General features: G+C 33.4%; 1 protein-coding gene across 38 annotated transcripts in view; it reads right to left on the bottom strand.

Moving 5' to 3' along the window:
- Positions 1 to 20,123, bottom strand: part of Psi (P-element somatic inhibitor) — a 70,359-nt gene that overhangs the window by 34,555 nt on the left and 15,681 nt on the right. For 20 of the 38 annotated variants that reach the window (XM_067094983.1, XM_067094968.1, XM_067094964.1 and 17 more), the window contains 2 exons: positions 19,585 to 19,791; positions 18,331 to 18,399 (listed from right to left, as the gene is read on the bottom strand). In XM_067094983.1, coding sequence (XP_066951084.1) covers positions 18,331 to 18,399; positions 19,585 to 19,791 — 276 coding nt within the window. The remainder of the gene's footprint in view (positions 1 to 18,330; positions 18,400 to 19,584; positions 19,792 to 20,123) is intronic. The other 18 variants (XM_067094962.1, XM_067094958.1, XM_067094973.1 and 15 more) reach the window with 3 other exon arrangements.

Raw genomic sequence — 20,123 nt, forward strand, 5'->3', positions numbered from 1 at the left:
CAACAACAGGGAAGCTTTGGTAATGTTTGAAGTGATGTTTAGTCAATAATGAGGGTTTGCTCTTGAAATATACTGCCAGTGGAAAGGAGATGCCTTCTCAATTTGCCTTTACTTAAGGATTCTGGACTGAGGATGGTCCACTCACCAAGAGTACTTTCTAACCTTCAGAGGACAAAATGTCAAAAGTTTTAGGTTTCCTAGTAATAAGTAGTATTAATGATCTCAACTTCCCTACAAATACATACACCACTTGAACAATTTCCTAACACTTAAGGTAACAATAAATAGGAACTGCCTATACAAGCATTCATAATTAAAGTGTTCCTGCTTCCCTTTAGTAAGCAATAAAATCCTTCAAACCATTAAGCAACATATTACTCAATTTATGCACATTGCCTACAAACTTTGAAAATGTGGAGCATAACCTTTCAATACGTGGCCTCAAAACTATTTCCCTATTAGGCACTGGAACAACAACCTATTGTATATCAGTTCTTTTATAGTAGTTAACTGAGACTACTCACCCAAAATTTCCCAATGTCTGTATTGTACACCTGTACAATCACTGAAAAACAATATACAAATACTTTTCCTCACTACATCCATTCTTCACATTAAAGAGACACAGGCAAATATAAAGTATTTTAATCCATTCCAACCTTTATAGCATGACAATATCCCTCAAACCTCAAAAATTCTATTCTACCTGCAAATCAAGTTTTTTAGCAAAAAATCAGTCAATATGCTAAGTATAGTGGATTTCATAAATACCACAGTTTTAGCAGAAGAATGCTCAACTACACACTATCCCTCACACTATGACAAGGCCGCTGTTCTCATAAGCTATATAGAAAGAAAATCTTTTACCAACACCACTGACTTATCGTGTAGCATTAGTGAAATTACAAAATCACTAATAGTAAAATTAACAATACTGCTAAGCATTACTTATGATCCTGCTACATACTTTGAAGCTTTAATTTTATTTCTCATATGAAATATACCAGATTTAAAGAAATTTGTATTTTTCCTAACATACGAAACTAAGCTCTCATATATGGAGTAATCTGCGCTTATCTACCTTCGGCTGTTATTGAATCGTTCCTTGTAAAATCAATACAGCTAGCTTTTTCAATGAATACCGTTCAAACCCACATCAAAAGATCACTACTTAAAGCCTTTCGGTGGTGGTCGAATATTTAAAGAAAATTCTTCCCTCCACACTTGTAAATTAACTTCAATGAATCATTTATTCCCTTCATTTTCTGATCAGATGCTTTTTATACAACTGCATACACTGGTCTATCATGCTATAAAAAAAAAAATTCCTTTTATACACCTTTATCTATCAACCTATCCTATTCTGATGAGACTCCTTTTACATACCTATATACATTGGCCTCTCCAGAAAATTCCTTGCCAAGAATAAAAACTTTCAGTATTTTAACAAAAACTTTCAGTATTTTAACAGCCCTGGGTCCTTGATGTTTGTAATAAAGATGCAAAAAGCTACATCAGAGTGCATGGAGGGACCTCTAGAAACTGCCATATGCAAATAACCTAGCACTGACAGCATTGTCAGAGGAAGATATATATATATATATAAATATATATATATATATATATAATATATATATATATATATATATATATATATATATATATATAAAAAGAATGGAAGAGATAATTAAAAATAATGTAAGCTAAACAGAGCTTATGACTGGGAAAAATAGGTGTTGATGAACTTGGTACTATGCATAAAATGTACATATTACCTAAAAACCAAGAAATTTCAAATGCAACATAATGGAAACAAGGAAGTAGAGCACCATGTTGTGATGGCAGAACAGGCCTAGGAAGTGCTGAAACATTTTTGTTACCAATGAAACATACAAGACTACGAAGCAGGAACTGGTAGGGCGGTAAGAAATTTCAAGCACATACTAACAGGGCAGTAAGAAATTGAGAGGATAGTCTGCAGAAAGTGGTACTGGTAAATAAAAATATACCACTAGTATATGAACATGGGCATGTGGCACCAACAAAGAACTGGGTTGACTTTCAGAAGGTGTGATTAAAGCCAAAAATTCATGGCTGGAGTGCAGGGAGAAGACTGTATTACAAATAAAGAAGTTGCCAAAATTTAGCAAGTTTGAAAAATCCAGATAAAAAATGATGACATAATTTGGACAAGTGATGAGAAGGGATGAGGACCACATAATAAAAAAAAACAGTAGATAAGGAAGAAGCAGGATGGAGACCATTAGCATGACCCAGAGGTCATGGAATAAAGGGCATACATGAAAACCTACAACAACTTTGAAGTCAGGCAAAAAAGGGCTAACCAGTTCAGCACCACAACTTTTTACAAGAAAGACAATTTAAACTTTTAAACACATCAGATTACTCCAAATCTAAATTAAATCTTAAAATACTACCCTCTTCACAAGTATAATCACTACCATCCACTTGAATCTCCTACACAAAGAATATAAAACATGCAAGCTTTAATCAATGAGTAAAATGAATACTCCTGTTACACAAGAAGTTTCTTTCTAATTTCAAACCCACAAAGAACAAATTCACAAAAACTAAGGGCAAAATAAAAAGCAAGCAAGAAAAAAAAAAGGGGGGGGGAAATGAAGTGCATTACATTAAGTACTTTTAACATGTTTGCCTTTAACATATGGGAAAAAACACTAAAGAACACAAACCACTTTCAGATGCTGAAATCAAGAGGCACTTTCAATAAAGCCAACATTCTTGTGACAAAGTATGACTTTGATCATAGCCATTCTGGCTTATCAGGACATCTCAATAATGAAACGAAGGATGAACAGACTTCTTTGGATTACCCTGCAGCATACAACAGTAAATAAAACAAACTTAAACCCCTTTGAATCACTCAAGGCCACTGAACAATACACCCCATGCCAATGTATTTCCTACTTGAAATATTAAAACAAGGTATTTCAATGTACCAATTCTTATACCAATTATGCTTTTGTCCTATGCATAAAAGTTTATAGGCCGCCCAATAAAACCTAACTTTCACCTTGACTAGAACATTCTAATTCATTGCTAGATACCATATAACGCAACACTAACACTAAAGTCCACCACGTATCTCATTAAAAATGTATTCTTCAATCGTTGCAAAACCTAAAAACTCCTCTAATAGATATCATTTCTTGTGGATTCGCTAGAACAGTACACCCACCTCATAATCAAAGAGGTATTAAGTTTCGACTTCATAGCCGCTCTCACACGTTGTTCCATTGCAGGCAGCGGCCCTCTGTCATACTAAGCTGTAGGTGCATAGCACTATACCTGTGGGATGACCCCTATAGACCCTCTTAGCCCTGAAACCCAAGATAACAGTGCAAAATAGAGCAGCAATATAACGTTGCAATCACACAGTGTGTGTAAGTTTCCATTTTGAGAACATTGTTATCCTAAGAGTTAGCATGCGCACATTCAGTATTGTACAGTATACTTGGTGAACTTTATCTCCTTCCATTTACCGAATTATCTTTCCGGTATGGTACAATATCACTGCTCAGATCAAACAGTGTCATGATCTTTGAAGATTAAATTATCAGGGAAAAATAATTTTCCTGGAGGCAATACTGTAGGAATTTTACTGCTATTCATGCCAACATAATAAATTACCTTAAAACAAGGAATTTAGCCTTTTTTTTTTTATTAATGGACGTTACCCCTGTAACTATGTAGCAAATGTTCATCTATTCTCTTGGTCACTATTAAGCAAGTCAAGACCATCCAAATTTGGTATATGATAAAAAAAAAAAAAAAAAAATTCCATCCCAAAAAGCACCTCTACTGGTTCAACACCCAAAATGAATATGCTCAAATACTAGACTAAATGAAATGCTTTCAATTTCTATGGTAAGTTATTCCTAAACTGTGAATCTTTAGACCGTTCCTAGCCTATACACATCAATATCCACAATAAACAAGACATCTCAAACTTAGCTACTACTTGGAGTAGTAACATTTTCATTAACTAATACACCTAATTTTGTTAATTTTTGACAATATAACCATCAATACCATAACTTGACTAATACTACAAGCACCTAAATAATGGTTGCATAGACAATACCAGTCTCAAAATGGAAACTTCACCACCAAAGATATCACCAAAATTGATGGCAAAGCAAAGTAAAAAAAAAAATAAATAAATAAATAAAAGGAAAAGTCATCACCAAATTGTGCAAATATAACAAGAAATGGAAGAGAATAAAATAGAAATAAAAGCTTTATGCATCCATCTTGTTATGTCACAAATCAACACAATTTCTAAACCACTAAACTAGTTCATCAATTCAACTACAGGAAGAGGTACCAATGAATACAACTTATGTTTCCTTATATATACAAAAGGAACATGAATAATGCTTAGTGCTTTGGGGGAAAATCAAGAGTATATAAACAGACAATAGTAAATGTGATGGTCAGCAATACACTGTTCAAAGGAAATAGTGTAGATTAAGGTAGCAAGGAGCTAAACAGAATAGTTTGTATCACAATACATGAAAATATGAAACACTGTAAATCAGCAAAGCACAACACAGTCAGTATATAAGAAACTGTATAATCATTGGGAAAATCAAATATCAATATATAAGGTCTGTTTAAAGGATAATCACCATAATATGACTTATCAACATACTGATAATAAAAAGTAAGATCAAAATTCAGTTTATCAACTTAAGCAGCTTGCAATATCATATACTGCAATGATTACTTCAAGAATATTAAATTGTCATCTATAATATAAATTTAGATTTTAAAAAGCACCAACAGCCTAACCATGCACCATATGCACTAGAGCAGTGAATCTACAAAATATTTCTTTGAGCTGAAAATATGCAAAAACAAAACATGGCATTAGTAACTCCACATGTTTTAATAGGAAACCTACATGATGGGTAATATTAAAATAACTCCAGACAATAAGTTTAGATTACTGCTACGTTTATGTTCCTGAGGTATTCCCAAGACAATTTATAAATATGCTTTCATGATAGTTTTAGGAAATTTGAAGTGGGTGTATTCAGCAAGATATGTATCAAAATGTGTGTACAGTTTAAAAGAAAGGTCTAGCAACCACCATTACTAAAAACACATATCTAATTGCATAAGTAGCACTACTTCCAACACCTAAAATATTTTATTACAAACAACCTAATTGCAAAAATGTAAATGATTAATGTAAAACAATTTACCTCGTTCATCAGAAATGACATTCAAATCTAGTTAAAAATATTTCACTAAATTGCCGCCCTAAACTCCAGTAAGTTAATGAAAGTGCAAAATGGCATATTTTCTTTTACCAAATCAAGATTTTAAATTCACACAATTCCTACAGTCATACATAAATAACCGAGTGTTCTCGCACAACACAATCACCACCACCACCAAATATGCTGGCAAAAAGTTTCATTTCACAGAGCAACTAAGCTTGGAAAAAAAAAGGTAAAAATAAAAATATTCAAATGGATTCTAATAATAAAAATGTAGTACAAAATCTGAAAAAACAAAACTGAGTAAAGAGAACCTTGGTATCAGTGAATGACATCCAACACATAAGTGTAACAAAACCTTATCTTTTGAACAGAGATCCTCATGGGGGTCACATGACTTTTTTTCAATAAGGACTTCAACTTCAAAATAATAAATTTTCAAACTTGCAATTCTAGAAATTCATCAATTCTTAATTAGTAGAATTCATCATTTCCTAATTAGTCTTAAGGGATAAAATGCCATGCAGATACTAAATATTTCACAGACAATGTATGTTAGCTACCAAACAAAACCACCAAATGTAATAAACAGCAAGCTGGAGAAATTAAAGACTATCAAAGGATCAAAATCTTACATAGTCCTCTCCACTATGGTATTAAGTATTGCACAAAGCTGTCATTTAAAGTCTAGGTAGAATGCCCAACAAATACATCTAAGCTATAAAAGTTACTCAGTCAACCACCACTTGGGATTTTGTTAATGACCACTTATAAATGTAATTTTTTCCTCTGACAACGTTTAAAAATAAACCTAAGGTTAATAGACATAAAAAAATTCAATTTACAAGTCTGTCTGAAATCTTACGTATGTATGTCACAGGGTAGTCAACCCAAGTACAATTAAACATACACAATTAACATGCAAATAATAAATTAGGTATTTACTAATTAAAATAACCTACCATAATACTTGCTATCTTTCAGAACTGTCTTACTAAATTCAGTATCATACGTAACACATACAAATTTCTAAAAGGACAGCAATAATTTCCCATAAAAAGATATCATCACTATTCCAAATAAAAAAATACAGATAACATAACTGGTACAGCAGTCAGAAAATAAATCATAAGCTCAACTTCTATGCACACACACGCACGCACACACACACACACAAGCAATATAGTCAGTACTGAGATGTGGATCAAAGAATTCTCAATGACAATGACCATATAATTGAAGTAGCACAAAAAAAAAACAATACATTAGCATGTATAGTTAGTTCCATTGTTCAATTAATTTCACACAATACCTAATAATCTACAGTAACGCATGTACCATGTAAAATAAATATTGCAATGATTGATTCTATGATACCCATCGACCCCACAGAGGTGGGAAAAGAAGCAGAGAAGAAGAGATTCTATGGTACCATATCCAAAGCCAAGTAAAAATAGGGTAAAAATATTACTAAAATTAACCACCTTAAGCACTGGTTGTCTACAAAATCAATCTCGATGACAATCAGAAAACGTTTACATTAAATATTGAAAGCCATCAAAAAATAACACTGCTTTTGCTCTATCCTATGACATAACTGAGCTTTCCTTCTCATTACCTATTCACACCCAAACAGTGCCTGTAACAATCATTCCTCCAGTGCTGAAAAAGCAACTCCTAAGCACCAGGCTCTAAGTTTTCCTTCACTATGCAACTAAATGATCTCCAGTCAACAGCCAAACCAAAGGGAAAAAGGTAAGCTAATATAATCCTCATAGTAACCCCAAATTGCAAACTAGCACGCATGAATATTGCAAGAGCCAGGGTATTCAAAAACTAAAAGGGACTATAACTTAAAATCAGAATAATCACAATTTAATGTAAGTGATGTGATTTGGCTACCCAACAATATTTCTTATTATCTAATCCACTTTAATGAAGTGAGAACTGGAACAAGGAATGGGATGAAAAGTAAATGAATATGGGGAATGCAGCTTCTTGAGGCCAAAAGGACACGGCCATAATATGAGCTCAGTACGGATAAGTATGCTCTTTAATTTTATAGTCTTGTACAGATAAATACATATCCAGTGTGGTGACTAACTTATCAAAATTGTACTAAACTATATAAGATTGTATGGAAAGTAGCTTGGCAATATTTTCGTTGTTGCTTTTTACTAATTAATGAAAATATAAACCAGAAAGATATGATACACACATATATATCCAGAAATCAACATAGAATTCACTAAAATTAATAAGACCGTAAGCTCCAGAGCAACTTCAATCTGAGCTCTTTGTTATAATGTGAATAACACAACTGTTAAAACCTTTGGGTGGGTAACGAAAATAAGCTAACATCAAGGCTTTGTTCACAGGGTACAATGCATATCATAATACTGTATTTAGATATATTGAAAGGTTGAAGATGGACAAAATTTGTCATGTGATGTTTAGAATGAAAAGAAAAATACAATATTTTACTGCCTTGTCTACATAAAGGAATTGAATCACCAAGGGTGGCTGGTATGTAATAAAAATTAACCCAACAGCCTGGTTACAAGTCATTTTTGGTCATTTTCAAGTCAAGATCTTGACCTTTCTGATTTTTTTTTCTGTTTAACATGACACAATAAAATACAAGCAATGTGCTTTCAAATGTCAACAGATTATGTGTCCTAGTATGAATGGTAACAGTGTAAAATATTGCTTATGACCCAAACTCTGGGACAGAGGATTTACATAGTCTGACAATGTTGTATATACATTTTTCATAAGTTATATTATTACTAAGGTACTAAGGCTGTCCTATTAGATACATTTCATCAAGGTTTTCCCTTTAATCATATGACAACTATAGAAATGCCACATTGTCAACATGGGAAATTGCTGCTACTTGGCCTTTCTACCTGCATGTTTATATGTTTAACATACTGTACAGACTTCAGTGTATGTGTAGGGATACAGGAACTGAAATATGAAGTTTAGGCTAAAGGATAAAGGGCAACTGAGAAAAGGCTTTAAAGGTTTAACAGGAGAAAAGCCTTACAGTTGCACAATGAAACAATATTATTGTTAGGGCAGTGGAAAGTAGGATGGAAGAAAGATATGAATGAAGGTACAGTAAAAGACATAAAAGGGGTTGCAGCTAGGGAATGAAGGGAAGCTGCAAGTAACCTAAGTAAAGCCTACCATGCACTGCGCGAGATGCACTGATGGCATTAACCCCATCTGGGGGGGAGGGAGAGTATGGAAAACAGGGGGGGGAGGGAGAGTATAGAAAACAGAACGAGTACAGTACTTGATCTCCTGCATGAAGACTTTTTTTACAACTAACTCTTCAGCTGCTTCTGAAGCAATTCTGGTTTCACTAGTCACAAATATCTACTATGGAAACATGTAAAATTACATTATACCAAAGGTTCTGCCATATCTGATGAGACAACAGATTCCCTACCATAAGTTTAGAACCATCAATACATCCTGCCCTACCTACCCATCATTAATGTTCAGACTAAATGTCAAGCTCTATGAAGGGAAAAGTGAAACTTTGATGATTACATTTAAAAATGTAACTTCAATATGTTGAATAACAAATAGAAAACTGGTGATTGCAGATACACCCTTTTGGATCCATTATTTTTCTTTCTAGTAGGTTAGTTGCTTGCATCTTTACTAATCATATGTTCTGTAATTATAATGACCCCTATTTCAATGACTACACAAATTAGAGGTATTAAAAAAAAAAAAATTTTTTAAAGAAAAAATTTAACTAGTAACTCAAAAGACTACAATATTATTTTTGAAAATCAGAAGAAAACATGGAAACTAACAAGAAAACTATATGACCAGACAAGACCAAAAGGTCTTAAATGATCACCTTCATTCAAGAGACATTTAATGGTACAAGTAAACAACAGGTAATAACAAATACTTGAAACATCATAAATAAGAGTACCTTTAAATCCTAAAGGAGTATATTACAAATACTTCAATTTCATTAAACTATTTTTACTTGTACAGTAATAACTTAATAAATCTGAGACATTATTATAACACAAGCTTGAAAATGATCATGCTTTAATCATGTTCTGTCTAAAAACACCAAACAATTTCAATTTCACTACTGTACTAAAGTTACTTCGCACGTCACTACTAGTGTCAAGTTTACATACAATGAAAAATACAGTGAGGAATGTTACTACCACAGATGACCTACTGGCAGATCATGAATATTTACATATACTGAAATGCAATTTGCCTTGGCTTTGCCATCAGTAATCGCAAGCATCTGATTACAGCTCCCCCAAAAGAAATTCACACATTTTCGCACCAAAAAATTGTTCAAAATAAATCCAATCAAAAACCTACAAAAGCTGGCATCAATAACTATTTAACATATCATACGAGAAGAGGATCAAATATGTATTGAACACAAAAATATCCTACACAACACAGCAACACCTGTGACCGCCAGTAGAAAACTTTAAAGGAAAGTTGTCGAAATCATCAACAATTTGAGTAATACAGTAAAGAAAAGATTTTCATGTGGAAAAAACCTTTACCAATTTTGAATAAAAATAAAAAAACATGTATCTCTTGAGTAACTGTGGTATACAAGGAATTAAACAAAATACCAGCTATACAAGGAATTAAACAAAATACCAGCCTCACCCCACAAAAAGAAATAACCTTTATTTGATATAATTAGGAATCTGCATTAGTTCAGAAGCACGCTACTAAAGCAATGAGCATGGAACATCCATATAACAGATACCCATTTTTCATCACACCTATGAGTCAGAAAACTTTTAAAGATTAGATATCTCAGGTTTAAACAAGTCTTGTCAACATGCAATATCTGCCAAAAAGTATTTCCAATAGACCAATCACAGTAAAAGAAATAAGCCACCACTGCGGCTTTCTCATCTGCTCCTTTCAGTTGGTCAAAAATTGGCAAACACTACTAAAAAATGGCAACCTGATAAAAGGAGAGAGCACTTCATGGCTAGAACCTCGCTCATTTTTCTATAACAAAAAATCATCAATCCGTTGGCTTTATGTACTCACTAATTTCACACAACAGCAGTTCATACTTTAAATATAAAAAAACAGAAACCTCCCCATTTTCACATCATCATCCAGCAAGTAATGTTGAAATAGAAATTTGAGATACCATAAATAGTGCATCTAAAGTTTTGTTCCATAACTACAAACCTGACATTTCACTTATGCTAACTAGACAGTAATGCACAGGTAATATAACTAGATACTTCATGTAGCATTCTGACTGAAGCATGAAGCAATGGACAAAAAAGAAAAAAATACTAATATAAATATAAATATATATATTATATATATATATATATATATATATATATATATATATATATATATATATATATATATATATATATATATATATATATATATATATATATATATATATATATATATATATATATATATATATATATATATATATATATATATATATATATATATATATATATATATATATATATATATATAAAAATAAATCGTCCAGAAACACAGGGTTAAAAATGGAAACTCTAAAACCAACAGGGAAAATCAAAATAATCAAGAATTCCCTTCAGAGCACATCCAAGTTTCAACAGATTTTGTGATGCTACAGCAACCATACTAAATTGCTGCCAATAACACTTATTATATGTAGAACTTGACACCAATCAAGTTGTTTTAAGGTTCTAAATTTTTAACTCTCAAATGGCGCACATTACACACCTTTCAGATGTTTATAAGTTCAACTATTTACAATACAGTATCTCCCCCTTTACTGCCATACACGAGAGGTAGTACAGTAATTTTTACTTCCAGTCCAATTTCCTTAACTATGATTCTGCCTTCTACTACTATAACAAATTCTTAACCATCACTCTACAAATATTTTAGTCAAAACCCCAAAAAGGATGGTAAAATTTTTAGTTCATTCATTATAATCTGCAATCCCTACATTTACCAAGAAAATTATTCCTACTGAAACACTGCAATCAAGCTATTCCACCCAAGTGAATGTGTAAAAATGCATTGCTGAGGCCCTACCATTTTTTTTTTATACAATATAGTTATTGAAAAGCAAGTTAACAATTCTAAGCTCAAGTAAGAGAGAGAGAGAGAGAGAGAGAGAGAGAGAGAGAGAGAGAGAGAGAGAGAGAGAGAGAGAGAGAGAGAGAGAGAGAGAGAGAGAAAAGTAAGTATAGCTTAGTTTTGCAGACCACTGAGCTGATTAACAGCTCTCTAGGGCAGGATTAGACTTATTTTTACGTGGCTAAGAACCAATTGGTTACAGCAACGGGACCTACAGCTTATTGTGGAATCCGAACCACATTATAGCGAGAAATGAATTTCTATCACCAGAAATAAATTCCTCTAACTCTTCATCAGCAAGTAGAGAGAGAGAGAGAGAGAGAGAGAGAGAGAGAGAGAGAGAGAGAGAGAGAGAGTTTCACAAAAACAGCACCAGTACAGAGAGAGAGAGAGAGAGAGTTTCACAAAAACAGCACCAGTAGAGAGAGAGAGAGAGTTTTTCACAAAAACAGCACCAGAGAGAGAGAGAGAGAGAGAGAGTTTCACAAAAACAGCACCAGAGAGAGAGAGAGAGAGAGAGAGAGAGAGAGAGAGAGAGAGAGAGAGAGAGAGAGAGAGAGAGAGAGAGAGAGCCAGTACTTCATTGCAAATCAGCATGATAAGAAGTTTGCGGGGCACATAAAATTAGGTAGTCTTTATAACAGAATTGAAGGACGAAATGCTCGCTCATACACTTGATCCATCATTAAAACATTTGGTTTCAAGGAAAAATGTAAGGTAGCAAATAAAAATCAGAGCAGACTGTATCTTAAAAATATGAAATCCAATATTATCAACCAAAAGCTGGCAAAAGCAAAGGTAAAAATTTGTACCCTTATAGCTACTATCAACTACTGTGGAATGAAAGAAATTGCATCTAAACCCAACCCTCAAAAAAACTTTCTTATACGATTCCCTACGTGAACCTTCAAATCCTATCCTCACAAAGGAATAACTTCTTAAGCCCCCTTTTTTTACATATCCACAAAAAGGAATAACCATTAATACAATAACCCAAAAACATACTTGGCAAGATCCAAAAACCATTCATTGCACCACTAAAAATGCCATCTGCCTTTAGAGTTTCAGGAAGTAACATTACTGTAAAGTTCCTGCTATCTGGAACAAGCTTTGTTACATGAGGAATTTGGATAACTGGAAATTTCTAATAACTGAAGTTACCCAATTAAGCCTCACTGCATGCCACACAAGTTTCAAACTTTATAACAAACAGGAATTGGAATATGTAACGTGAATAACATGAGTTTTTCTATTCCAGCCTAGTTTGCATTTTGGTAGGCTAAGCTGACCTTTGATATTCTTTAGGATGGAAAATAAGATACAAACGAAAAAACTGAGTACTGTACACGTAAAGAATATTTTGAAATATCTTAGGATATCCTCAGACATATCCTAGACATAGTCCCACTGTTTACAATTCAACAGCTAATGACCTTCGTAGCATGGCTATTATATACACATTTTGAAAATATAGCTTACAACAAATATGTATTGTACAAATTATGAATGAAGGCATCATGAAATTAAGGCTATAAAACCAAGCACTGGGCACTTTCAGCCATTCAGCACTTGTACTAATTAGGGATATCAAATTGGAGTTCCTTCGCTTACCAAGGTAGGCTAATCTAGGAGTCATCCAAGAAGGAAAATTAAATACCAACTCACTGATAAGCATGCACTAGTTAGTGATGATTGACAATCATTATGTGAGAGTGTTTCAATCTTTAGTGCATGTCTAATATTTTTATCCCACAAGAACAAATGTTGTCGACTGTTCATACACAGAGGAGGATATCATAATACCCTGCATTGCTTAATGATTATCATTACTGTATATTTTCGTGTACAAGACCTTTAGATAAGAAGAGGTAAAAAATTATGACAAATTTTCATGAATTATCTCATATCTGTAGTATAAGACGACTGCTAAATTACAAAACCATCTGTGTATAGGCTAGCACTTGCAACAACAACGTATCTAATGAAATATTGGTTTGATGTTATTACCAATGCTGCTTTACTTACTGTATCTTAGAAATTCAAAATACCATATATATTCACGTATCATGCGACTTTTGAAGACATAATTTTGAAGCTAATTTTAAGGGGGTCGCATCATAGATATTAGTATAGTATTATAGAATATAATCATAGCGAATATACATCTTTTCCATGGATCTTTTAACAAGTTATGCTTTGCTTGTACAAATTTAGTGATCATGCGCCATCTGCATTGTTTAGGTTTTTGTGAACGTGGCCAATGATACCTTCCAGGAAATTTTGTTTTGGCATCAATTCAATTTCCATTTAAAGATAACCACGGGTGAAGGTTTCATCCCATTTGCCATCCACATTACACCAACAGTAAAATGTGTTCTTTCTTGCACAGTAGTTTTGAATAAAGTACTTTTCTCTCCAATATTATTTACGGTCGAGTTTGATGGCATATCTAAGTTTAGGAGTTTCAACCATGTTGCCAATGCACGATAATTTATAGTCATTAGCGCTTGAACATTGTTTGTTTTCTCAGCTTCAGCTGCAACTTGAAGCTTAAATTTAGCAGTATATTTCCTTGCAATCTTTTCTCCATAGTGAATAAGGGTATAATGTAAAATAAACATCAGTCCTATTTATTTAACGTCATTTGTGACATAACTATAATTGTTTACTATCATACAATAGCTGAAATGCAAGAAAAACAGCTGCTATCAGATTCAGTTGTTCATAGCCACAGCCTAGACCGTGTTCATAGCAAAACAGTTGTCTATCATTCAATTGTTTATGGCTGTACTCGTTTACTCAATGAGTATAACAATTATTGATACTTTTATCATTCTTTTTACTTTTTTAACTTATTAACTGGTCTCTCAAAAAAGAAACTTTTTTAACTTATTAACTGGTCTCTCAAAAAAGAAATTTTTTTAACTTATTAACTGGTCTCTCAAAAAAGAAACTTTTTTAACTTATTAACTGGTCTCTCAAAAAAGAAACTCACATGATACAAGATACATAAAATCATTTTTTATGGGTGAAACTTTGGGGGTCGCACAATGCACAAAATCAGCGTTGGAGTATGTACGGTAAATGAAACGACAAAATCGATTCTATACTGTATCATGTTTTTCCCACACACCTCGCCTAAATGGGAAACAATTGTTTTGTTTACATTTCCTTGCCAATCATAAGCAACCCCTAACAACAATACGATAAAATATGATAATATATAATTACCGTTCATACGACTGAATTGTTCTAAACAGTTACAAACAGCCCAAATTTTTAATGAAAATTGAATATTGTTATCCTAAACGTTATTACTACCATATTTACAGCCCGAATTTTTAATGAAAATTGAATATTGTTATCCTAATTGTTATTACTACCATATTTACACTACATTACCAAAGGATAAAGGTTGCTATGAGAGCAACCATAACTTGATATTTACATTTTGTCAGCTGGCTGGCCTCCCATAGATAAAAGTTGATTTCACTGATTTGGAATTATTCCTTGAATAGGCTATTTATTACTAAGATATGTCAATAATATATAAGGTAAAAATGGTTTTATTGCCTTTATTATCACTATTTCATAATGTGTAACTTTTCATGCATGTCAGTAGTTGTCGCACCAAGGGAAAGGCTAGCCTACTGATAAAAAACATCACTTAGATTTCAAGGTTTGACTTTTAGAATATTAGTATAAGTTGGCCCCCCCTGTTTTAGGCATGGAATTTATGATTTAAAGGTCACCTTGTACGTGGAAATATATGATATAATGATTATAATTCCACTGTGTATTGAATAAAATTTGGTTTTCTCCAGACTCACTGACGGGAAAAAATACACGCCTCAACAACATATGGCAAGTTAAGAAGTAATTTTAAACTAATTTACAATGGCATCATGAAGCCATTTCTACACAATCATTGAAAATTTCCCTAGCCTACTATAAACAATACTTTTTAACCTTTCTTTCCTAACATATACAGTAATATATTCAAACATTCATTTTAAACTTACTCAGCATCCCTTAGCTACATATCTACTGTAACCAATTTATAATTAGCAAACTTTTTTTTTACTGTAAAAAAAAAAAAAATTTGTTTTGAGGTTCCTTTAATTGTACATAACACTGTTATTAGCAACTGCTTAATTTTTTTCATCCTGTGTGTGTGTGTACTGTATAAAATTTACATCTGGAATTACAGGTGTAAAATACAATTGTCTTACAAAAATAAAGCAAACATTTCTTTATCATATCCAGAAACCTATTCCTTGTCTATTTGTTTTTCAACACATTCAGCCAATTTGAAAATTTAGGAGTAGAGACAAATTCACCAGCTTTTCTCAAATAGGGAAAAAGACTTAACACTACTGGTAAACAAGTGGTACTGTGCCAAAAACTGAAACATATAGGCTAAACACTTAAATTAGCTGTTAAGAAGCAAAATCACAGACTATTTAATTCTTATTCATAATCATTCCCACTGCTTTAGAGTTCCAGATGGCTGGGACTTTATAGAAAAAGACCAAATTTTCAAGTTTTTCTCGCTCTGTATACATTAACACCATAAACCAAATCCTCTCTCTACAGTACATCCTATAGCTACAAATCATCAAAACTAACAAAACACTTAACTACCTCAAAATCTCATTCAGTGAATGAAACTTTCTATGATGTCAATTTTATAATGCTTTCTAATTTGGAGGCCCTCTAACAGGAAGAATAAAGATTATGGGGTACTTAAACTGTCCATACGCAATCTTTTCAAGAAAGTTTGCCCTCAACTTCTCATGCCATATAGCAATACTATCACTGTGTATTATGTATTTTAAATTATCTAATAAATGGATTCCTACAATATATTTTCGACTATCTGGCATAGTCATGAGAGACGAATATAGCCGTGATACGTACTGTACAGATTTTATGGATTCTTGAAGTATCTTTATAAGAAAGCTCTGATCATGAAAATAACACATGAGATGATAACCTAGCTCATGAACTATTTTAGATTTTGTTGGACTGTTCAGTGGAATGACCTGCCTGTGTGTGCTGGAAACTGACTCCACATTACGCTGAACTTTGAAGTTATCATAACTTATTTAAAACAAAAATACTGGTTCTATAAACAATCCATGCATACAAAAATGCTCAGCTTCAATTTGATCCCTAATTCATCAGACTATTATTATCCTACTCCCACGACTGCAAAAATCTGCTACACCCTCAAGGCTGAACAACCTTAAAGAAAAATGATAGAGATTTCCGATAAGGCTGTAAATCACCACCTTTCCCCAAAACTATTGAAACAAAAATTGTCATTACTATAGTCAACATACAATGATCAAGGCTATGCTTTTTAAACAATTTAAAATGTATGACTTCAATTTCATGTCTCACTAGACTACAACACAGATTTCACATCTAAATATACAGTACAGTATATTATCATCACTCATGAGGAAGATTCAAAGACCTTATGAACCCACCATTAAAACATTTGTACAAGGTTCACGAAACATTATGCGACAAAGTACATCACTTTGGTTTCCCAATACCTTTTTAATCCTAACAGCTCACACACTGTCACAATCTGTTAGACCAGCAAACTCCTCAATACAAGCTGATCCATGGAATCTACTTCACAGTCACACCTCAAAACTTACTGCACTGCAAATTCACCATAAAACAGTAGAAATAGTCAAGTATATGAAAATTTCAAGTTCTGACATTTTGCTTTCAACATTCAAGGTTCACTCCTAATGCATTCTTGACATTTTGGTTTCAACATTCAAGGTTCACTCCTAATGCATTCTTGAATAAATAACTTTGACCAATATCAGAGAAAATTAAATCACATGTATTGTTTTACAAGAATGCTGAAAAACTATTAGAAAGTCCGAGATAAAATAGCCAAGTCTTCCATGCATTTTAAAGGTTTTATCCAAATACAAAAACTGAACCTTGCATGATGATTAAATCCTAAAAGCATTGCATGAAGGTTAAAACCAAAAAGCAAACTATAAATTTCCAATGAAAACCAGTTTCAACTCACAATACCAGACAACCCTACATAAACACACCTGCAAATACACCCTTTCTACAAGCAAGACCTTCAATACTTTCATACTACATTGCATTCCGAAATCGGACCATTTAGGTAAACATCCATGTAAAGTTCATGAAACATTTAAAAGTGATGATCAAAATACCTATCAGTTGACTGTTTAACATCTGTCACTTTTGTGACTGTTTAACATCTGTCACTTTTCCCTAATGCAAATGGAAAAAAGAAACTAACCACAGCTATATAAGTACAGTCTCCCACACGCACGCATACTCTCACAAACACAAACACACACACACACACACACAGGAATGCTTCAGGCATCGCCCTTAAAAAAAGAAGAAAAAAAAAAAAAAAAAGACACTGGTTTCATCAAACTCAAAAGTGAGGTTTCTTGTCATTCTTTCTTTTATAAATCTTTTGAAACATAACACTTACCAAATAGCATTCACAACAAACTTAAGCCTTGGTTTATTTAGCACACGCACACGCACTATACATGATGCACAAAAACAAACATGTATATCACTAACCCTGTATCAATATATTATAAATAAGGGTATACTGTATACAAATGCCATTACTGCATATAAATATATAGTGCCCATGCACAAATATGCTATAAATATACAGTATACATAAAACACCATAAATACAAAAATACTAAATGAGGAACCTGCTTATACATTTTGGAAAAGAATTTTAACAATTAAAAGAACAATGAAGTAAACTTCAAAACAAATTCCTACTGATTCTACTGTATCCCTCAAACATTTTTGACCCATCCTGCTTTGAAATGAGGGTCATAAATGCCAAAACAGGATGACGCTGATAAAAACCAAAAGGGTGGGTACTCACTGACGCCGACCAGCTTGTCTGGCACCTTGATATCTTCAGATTCCATCGCACCGCCACCACCTGGTCCTCCTGGGGGCCCCCAGAGGTAAAGTTTCCATGATAGAAATAAGAAACATACAATAAAAAAAAACTGTCCAGTTTGAATTAGTACAGCATTTGGATACCATCTGACAATAAAACAGCCTGCTTTATCACCAGATGCCTTTATGCCAAAACTTCATCGAACACGACAGCATTTCTTAGAGTACGCCCCTTATTCCTCCTAATTAAAATGATTCTCAACATTCATAGCATGACTTAACATAGAAATTCACAGCATTCTCATAATATACCCTCATTAGCTGGGCTTGCACATTCCAATTTAAAAATACTAATATCCGATAAAAAAAAATCTTAAATATCCGATAAAAATATCTTAAAAGAGAAAATTGCATCACGTGGACATTAAAATCAGTAAATTAACTTTAACCCTAACATTACAAAGCTATATGAAAATATCTAATTTTCAAGAGCTCAAAATTTTGATTCATGCATGAAATAAATTTATCAACCATTATATGCACATTCACGAACCAAGCCAATCTCCCCTTACCAAGGCCAATGATCCCTCAAAATGCTGCTATTAATTTAGACCATTGTACCATAAACAACGAAGCCTTATTAAACACTGATTTATCAATTTCACAAACATTAATTCCTCGAGTATCTCCTCCTCTTCCAGATAAAAATAAAATTATTTTATCTATAAAGCCCTCCACGTGATTAAAGGTCTTGATCTAACCTATCCATTTTTTCCAGAGACATTATAAACATGCCCAACACTTTAATTCCTCTTTGTAATAGGAAAAGAACTACCTCACTAGCACAGGGCAGCAACATAGCTGTGAAACATGAGCACTGAAAATCTACCTTTACAATTACCCCTGAGAGCCTCCCAAAATGACCAATACCAGCCTTGAAGTCGGAGTCACTCCGGAAATTTTACTCAGTCATGCAAGATGGGAGGTCAATTTCACTTGTTAAACATAGGCATATTTTCACTAATATTGTCATCCTACAAATTCTTTTGGTTACAAACAAAAATAAAAAACCAGTATTCATACTTTACCTTACCACTTGCTGGCATGGACGAGCACTTTAATCCGAAGTGACTCTGACTATAAGTCCTCTTACCCTTGGGCATAGACCACATCATACTAACAATATAATAGCAATAACAAATTCCCACAAAACCAAATCACAACAAATACTCACTCAAGCCGACCATCTTGTCCGGGACCTGGATCTCGTCAGATTCGACCGACCCCAAACCACGATGAGGAGGACCACCGCCTGGAGCACCGCCACCGGGAGCACTGCCTGGACCACCCATTAATGGACCGCTCATGAAGACACCTCCACCACCTCCTCCGCCGCCTCCACCACCATCACCGCCACCTGGGGGTCGCTTGGCATCAGGACCTACAGGCAAAATAAATGAGTGAACACGATCGTTCCAGGGTTCCTATCACCATCATATCTGATCTCTTAATATCTTCTGTCTCTGTTGCTATCTAACTATGACAAAAGTTAATGTGAAGTACATTCACTTGTGAAACTTTACCCCTAGTAAACCTTAATTTCCCATCAATTATCCACATTCCCCAGAACAAAGAACCACGACCTTCCAAATTTAGATAAGCGTGTGTATTCCACTACAGTACTTCTTCAACAAAAGAAGAAACCCCACTGAAAAATCCTAGTTCAAATTTTACTACCATCAATTTACGTTTTGCTCTTACAAAATCCTCAAA

This window comes from Macrobrachium rosenbergii, chromosome 51 (genome assembly GCF_040412425.1).
Source record: "Macrobrachium rosenbergii isolate ZJJX-2024 chromosome 51, ASM4041242v1, whole genome shotgun sequence".
Taxonomy (NCBI): domain Eukaryota; kingdom Metazoa; phylum Arthropoda; class Malacostraca; order Decapoda; family Palaemonidae; genus Macrobrachium; species Macrobrachium rosenbergii.